This window comes from Cynara cardunculus (genome assembly GCF_001531365.2).
Source record: "Cynara cardunculus var. scolymus isolate 2C chromosome LG 1, CcrdV1, whole genome shotgun sequence".
In the NCBI taxonomy this organism is placed as follows: domain Eukaryota; kingdom Viridiplantae; phylum Streptophyta; class Magnoliopsida; order Asterales; family Asteraceae; genus Cynara; species Cynara cardunculus.
In genome coordinates, this window is record NC_037528.1 from 2,357,124 (window position 1) to 2,363,752 (window position 6,629).

Here is a 6,629-nt window from a genome sequence, read left to right on the forward strand (position 1 = left end):
CGTTAGTTATAACCAAGAAAACTGACACCGCTAAAGACAAATCTTGAACTACCATGATAACCAAAACATCATTGACCCAGCGACCCAACCTCTTTGAAGTCAATTCTCACCAAAGATGAGGAATGTGTATAAGTTTTATCATATACAAATATATACTTCAGAACTACCACGATGTAAAAGACGCAAACCTTTTCACACAAGCTAGCGACCAGTGTGTTAAGCTTCAGAAGAAGGCCAAGTTACCAAATAATCCGATCGTCTGAATTTGTTGTAAAAAACCAAATGAATCAAATGAACCCAAAAAATATATAGAAAATGCACTATGAATGACATGGTTCATTACTTCATTTAACAAAAAACAACGATGAAGGTCAATGCTTCAGCCAATTGAGGAAAAAGCAAGGATCTGTAAACAAATGTACAACAAAATGCATCTGGGATGAAAGTATGAGTATGGTTACATCGCTTTGTCTTTGGGTAAATTCCGCGGGAGTCTGCTCATAACATTCTCATCCACAATCTTGTAATGTCTTGAAAAGCTTCGATGGATGGTACCAGCACAACCATCAACTCTCTCTTCGTATCTATTGTACAATGCAGGTAGTGTCACACACAGGATCGTTCCTGACATCATGTTTGAAACCAAAATACGTTAGGATTACACCATGGCCATGGGGGGGAGTACTTTAGGGTGCGTTTGGTATGTGGGACATGACGGAACACATTTGGCACGACATTGGACTGGAACAGTTCAGGACCTGGGTGGGACAAAAATACATTTTTCCTATCCCATCAAAATAGATGGAACAAAAATCAATGAAACAAAGACAAGGTTGGTGAATTAATAAACTACCAAAGTCACATTAAAACCATAAAACGTTCCAGAATTCTTTCACCCGCCTATCCTACTCTCGCTCATCTAGTCATGTCCAGTCTACTCCTTTCCAGTCCAGTTGGTATACATATACCAAACGCACAACAGTGGTCGTCTAGGGTTCATTAAAGAAGTGCAACCAGAAAGAGATTCACCAAAAGAAGTTGCATAATTATAAGCATATAGACTAATACTCCACATCCTGTAATGCCGAAGAGTACAATCACATGTTATTAACTGTTTCCATTATATTTAAATTTGGGCAAATTGCACAACAAGTGCAACTTACTTTGATCTGATTCCTATTTTGTTAACATACTTTCAAAACCTTCATTTTTGCACCTATGTGACATGTCAAACTTTTACGTACCTAATTTGCACATGAGAATGCATGATTATGTAACATACTCCGGTCCGATTCCTATTTTGCATAATGTACTTTAGTCCAAATGTTTAGATATCACATCCAAGACAAGGATACCAAAATAAAGAGCTTGAGTGCAAATAAAATTTACAAGTTCCATAAAATTTCATGGGTGCTAAAGAGGAGGTAATGAGGTATACAGTATTTACAATTGTACTAACCTTAAATTTCAATACTAGTGTTTGTACATGAACCAAATGTTGCGAGACAGAACAAGTTCATAAAATGATTGAGGTAAAAAAAAGTATGCCATAATTGATGGATGCATTACAATAGAATGTAAAGATATCGGCATATCAAGAAAATAAATATATGATAACTGGTCTTGATAAAACAATAATAACCACAACCAGCAAGAAGCCAAGAGTGCCAAACTTAATGCTAATGCTAATGAAAGCAGAACTAACTTGGAAAAAAAAAGCATATATACAAGATAGTAAAGGTAGCTCCACAACAAAATATGTTACTCCTTCAGTTTTCAAGAAACAGTAATGTCATATCCTCCTAAATATCCTCCAAATGGACACGAGTAAATGATGTTGACTTTTGCATATGTAGGAACTTTTGCCAAGAGTCCATTAGGAGGATCTTTAGGATATAGCGTTACTGTTCAAGAAAATAGTCCACTTCCCGGTTGATATCCTATTGTTTCAGGTACATCATACGTTATTTAAATTTTAAGATACTGTTTTCCCTTCTTCTAAGATAATGGTACAGCATCTGAACAACAGCAAAAAGATAATGGGGTTATCCAGATGCAAATTGGATATTTTCTTAAGCTTTTTGGTGGCGTTTTTGGGACAGAGGGTTTATGACTTCATCAAGAGGCTAACTTATTATCTCTCTATGAGTACCCTGCATGTCTGCTGCTTCTACAATACAAATCTGCGTTCAAAACAAGAATTCTTTGCTATAATCTAAACCACCATTCTTGATACTTGATAAGATCTTCAAAAGGTGCCCAGGCCTTCCCAACCTCTTCATTGACCGTGATACTTCTTGTACTAACACATGCCACTTATATTCTGGCCCATTCCTTTTTATGTAAGACCATTTTCCCACTGCTTCTATGCAATCTTAGAGTTCAGCTCAAATTCCCATCATGGTGTCAATGAAAAGAAAAAATTAACTCACATGTGTAACCGCTAACAAGACATGCTAGCCTCTTTGTGTATAGTCTGCCCACCATGGGAGAGACAAATGGATTAACATAAAAATAGATCTATCACGTGATAGAGAAATGAAATTCACATGTTTCTCTTGCAGTATTATAGCTCCACGCCTAATGCTCAGAATCTCATGTTTCTAGATTTCCATTTTTTTAACATATTCATCCTACCTTGAATCTTTGCTCTGAATTCTAAAAACTATTATACCTGACCTAAATTCCTAGTCTTCCCTTCTCTCAAACTTGTAAGATTGTATTTACCCATCCATTACACAAGATTTGGCATAAAAATAATCGAGCACACGACAAGATTAGTGTCATTTTTTTAACTATTCTTAGGGTTTGAGAGATAGTAGAGTTGTGTATAGTCAGAAAATACCAGGTACTGATTAAGGTTCCAACACCTGTACGAGGCTAATGCTAACAGACACAAAACATACACATAAAAAGCTTATATAGAATAAACATCAGAGTTGACTAAGTTGATTTGATGGAGACAGATGTTCATACCTATATAGGCAAGGGTGAAGAAAGAGATTAAACTCCCAAGGACAGATAAGAGCCACAGAAAGCCCACTACCTGCAGGTTTTATCAAAAGGAAGTGGTCATATTCTCTTTCAATAAATGAAGAAAATGTCAAATCACAATAACATTCGGTAGGTCTCAATTGCAAGCAAGGGTCTCTGAAGTAACACAACTAAGTATTGCTAAAGTTTGTGATATCAAAAGTAAAGCTACGCCTTACAAATAAATGTTTCCTTAAACGTCAAGTGCACTAAAAATACTATATAAAGCCTAACAAGTCTCTAATAGGGTTGGTGATCACAAACCATGAAAAAGAGCCTGAAGTCCTTGCCAAGGGTGATATCATGCGCCATAAGTAACAAATAATTTACTTTGATACGAAAAGATGCAGCAGCATAATTGACCATCTCCTCTGACAAGACCAGTTCAGGTAACGTCTGAATTTGTCTGTGCAGTTTTCAAACAGCTATAGTAAGCGAATGACATAATGAAATAAGGCCATGTTTATTTTTCAAATGTTACAATTTATAAAGGCAAAATCATGCATACTTATTCCTTAAAGAAGCATAATTGGCATGTAGAAACCGCAGTACGATCAAGAACAGCAGAACATCGGAACAAATTGTTAAGAATGATAATCCTGATCGCTCAAATATTAGCCACGCAACAGTTGCAACAATAATGATGCCCCATGAAATACGTTGTCTCTTCCATAACAGAACATCAGCCGCTGGGAGTCAAGAAAACAACATATAAGCATAACATCTGAGGTAATGAAGGTCAAAATCGTAGTTTCATTAAAACATATCCACTAAATGCCAATAGAGGTCAATTAAACGATGATAAGGACTCCCCAAATCAGAATCTAGTACACCATATTCGATGCTCCATAGATGAGTATATTATCCACTATTCTACTCCACTGCCAAATAACTCTACTTTATAGATTCTGAATTTGTAGCTGTTTACATATGAATACAAGCTAAAAGTAAAGGGTTTTAATAAGAAATCGACTACATTCTCCAACTATATAGAAATTAACTATGCCTGCATAAACTAAAAGAGTTTTACATCTACTTACACTTGAACACACACAAAATATAACATAACAATACACTTCCACAATACAACTTTCAAAACACAGTTCTCATTGAGAAATAATCATTTTTCCGATTCCAGTTTCCAGCTTTAAAATCGATACGACTTCTGTAAATGTTTCAGAGAACAATTTCATAACTTCACCGAATATAAAATTAGAAATTACTAACAGTTCTGCGTGAAGGTTTACTTCTTATGATTATAATAATAGGTTTTGAAGTAAAACGAATTGTACCCTTTCCGCCGCCCATCAACTGGTGAATTGTGGTCTGTCGATCAAATAACCGGTAACCAGAACTCGTGGATGTCGAACACGTACTATTATCCCTTTCAACGGGATCGCAAGCATCCTGTAAATCCTCCATCGAAATGCTAAGATTTCACTGCGAAAACCAAAACCAGTTGACAAGAAACACGATATCACAGAGAAATTTCTCAAACTGAAACAATTTTTCAAAGAACTTCGTATATAATTCGAACACTGTAAGACAAATTCAAGAACCTGAAAACCTAAGGGTTTGGGGTGGTTCTCTGTCTGCGTTGAATTGATACCTCGGGCTGTTTGTTCATCGGGATTTTGGAATTTGGAGGAACCGGTATATTTTTCTTCGGTTTTATTGCAGAAAGGACCCTAAGATTGAGGTTTTTGTAATTTAGTACCTTTTAGTTTTTTATTTTGCACTAAGGCCCCCATGGAATCTCTTTATTACTTTTTTCATACAAATCAACATGAAAAAATGCCCATTGAAAGAAGTGATACGAAACAACCAATGACTAAAACAAAGAAAAAACGAAGGCAAGGAGACGTTTGCAAGGATGCTTCTATTGACGCTTGTACTTTGTGATGACATATTCAATACTGACATTTGTTTCGATTTTAAGGAAGTTTAGAAATCCTTAATTCCAAGGTAACGAAATTTGTTTTCAGTGTTTATATTGTTTGAAATTTGTTTGGGTTGTTATATAACACAGGGTCATATCTATCTGGACAGAAGATAGTCAGAACGAGCTTGTCGGCGGACCACTATTGTCCCATTCTTGAGTGAGTTACAACCCTTGTGTTATCACCTTATTAATCACAAAAATCAAATAGAAACAAGTGTGTTGATTAGTTTCGGTAGTTTCTATAGTTTGAATCAAAACTCGTGATTAACCATAAGGGTGGTGCCTGATTGGTTTGAGTTTAGCTCCAAAGATCAAAAGTACTTGGAGGTCCAATGTTCAAATCCAAGAAGGAATAAAAATCCTCATGTGGCCACGAAGATTCAAATGCGGTGACTCCGAGATATCTGTAAAGCAGGTGGTCGCCCTGGGATTAAGCGGCTCGCATAGCGGGTTGGATATCCAAGTTAATAAAAAAAAAAACTCGTGGTTTCGGTTTGTAATTATGTTTTGGGTTATGTTTGGTGAATAGAGTTCCTACTTTTTTGTGGACATACATGATTCTTCTAGTGGTGGGACCATGTTAAATTTAGTAAATGTTTATTTGTTACGTCTGTAATTAGTTGCTACATATTTCATTTATTAATAATATATCACGACTTTATATTGCTTTAACATAAAGTTCACAGCTTTATTCATTTTGGGACCGCGTAACCTTTGAAAATTCACTTGGATCAACAAACTTGTGTTATTTAATGTTTGTTGCTTAACGTATTAGATATTTGATACCTAATTCACCATTTTTCTTATATTATATGACGAGTCAATTATTAATGTGTAAATCAGTTAATTATTAGCTATACAATATAATATGTCTAATAATCTTTAAAAGAATTCGTCATAAATTTTATAGTTACAGATTCACCATTAAATTGAACATTCAAGTTACTGGAACTCAAGTTTCATGGTAAAGAGATACATAATGCCGTTTTCGGCTATCGATCCAAAACATCCGAACTTTGTTTTAGCAAGCACAAAAGTTGGGGTAGTCCTTTTAGAGTTTTTAACGGCATTGTAACTTTAAATAGGCAGGATCTCGTGCTAACTTGGACCTGTAGTAAATATCGACCACGATGAAGAATTGTGTTTGGTGTTCCCTCACCATTGCAAAATATTAAACTTCCTATGTTGACTTTCACTCGTATACATTAAAAGAAACTAGTAATCGTATATATTTACTGTAACAGCCCGTCCCACATCGGTTGGTGAGGTGAACAAAGCACTCCTTATAAGGGTGTGGATACCTCAGCCTAACATGACGCGTTTTGGGGCTTGCGTTGTGCGGCTGTCAGAAACAAAACCGTGCGGCTACTGCTTTGTGGTTGAGCGGGCAGGTTAGTCAAAGCGGACAATATCATTGCTACGGGGTTCTGGGGGTGTTACATTTACAATTCATCTAAATCTAAATTTTCTCATTTATTTTATTTAAACTAGAAACGTACTCGCGCAATGCAGCGAGATATATCATGATTTTAATATTTCATTTTATTATTTATCTCAGTTGATGTTATAATATGGCTTTATGTGATTTTGAGAAAGCGATRATGTTTTTATTTTTGAATAAAATATATGTTTGAAGATATCATAAAAATTTGAC

The 6,629-nt window shown here is 35.6% G+C and overlaps 1 protein-coding gene across 2 annotated transcripts; it reads right to left on the bottom strand.

The window, feature by feature from the left end:
• Positions 1-302: 302 nt before the first annotated feature.
• LOC112526532 (reticulon-like protein B16) lies at positions 303-4,663 on the bottom strand. Of its 2 annotated transcripts, none has more exons than XM_025136856.1 (6): positions 4,593-4,663; positions 4,326-4,473; positions 3,542-3,722; positions 3,298-3,439; positions 2,977-3,046; positions 303-624 (listed from the first exon to the last, which is right to left on the bottom strand). In XM_025136856.1, the coding sequence occupies exons 2-6, from the start codon at positions 4,453-4,455 to the stop codon at positions 458-460; spliced, it is 690 nt and encodes a 229-aa protein (XP_024992624.1). In that variant the 5' UTR covers positions 4,456-4,473; positions 4,593-4,663; the 3' UTR covers positions 303-457. The 2 variants fall into 2 exon arrangements, with proteins under 2 accessions (XP_024992624.1, XP_024992632.1); XM_025136864.1 differs by having other exon boundaries at positions 4,601-4,619.
• Positions 4,664-6,629: the final 1,966 nt, after the last annotated feature.

Coding starts and splice junctions, on each gene's coding strand:
- LOC112526532 (XM_025136856.1), bottom strand. CDS start 4,455: ATGGAGGATTTACAGGATGCTTGCGATCCCGTTGAAAGGGATAATAGT. Junction 3,723..4,325: donor GTTGATGGGCGGCGGAAAGG/GTACAATTCGTT, acceptor CTTGACTCCCAG/CGGCTGATGTTCTGTTATGG. Junction 3,440..3,541: donor TATGCTTCTTTAAGGAATAA/GTATGCATGATT, acceptor AAAACTGCACAG/ACAAATTCAGACGTTACCTG.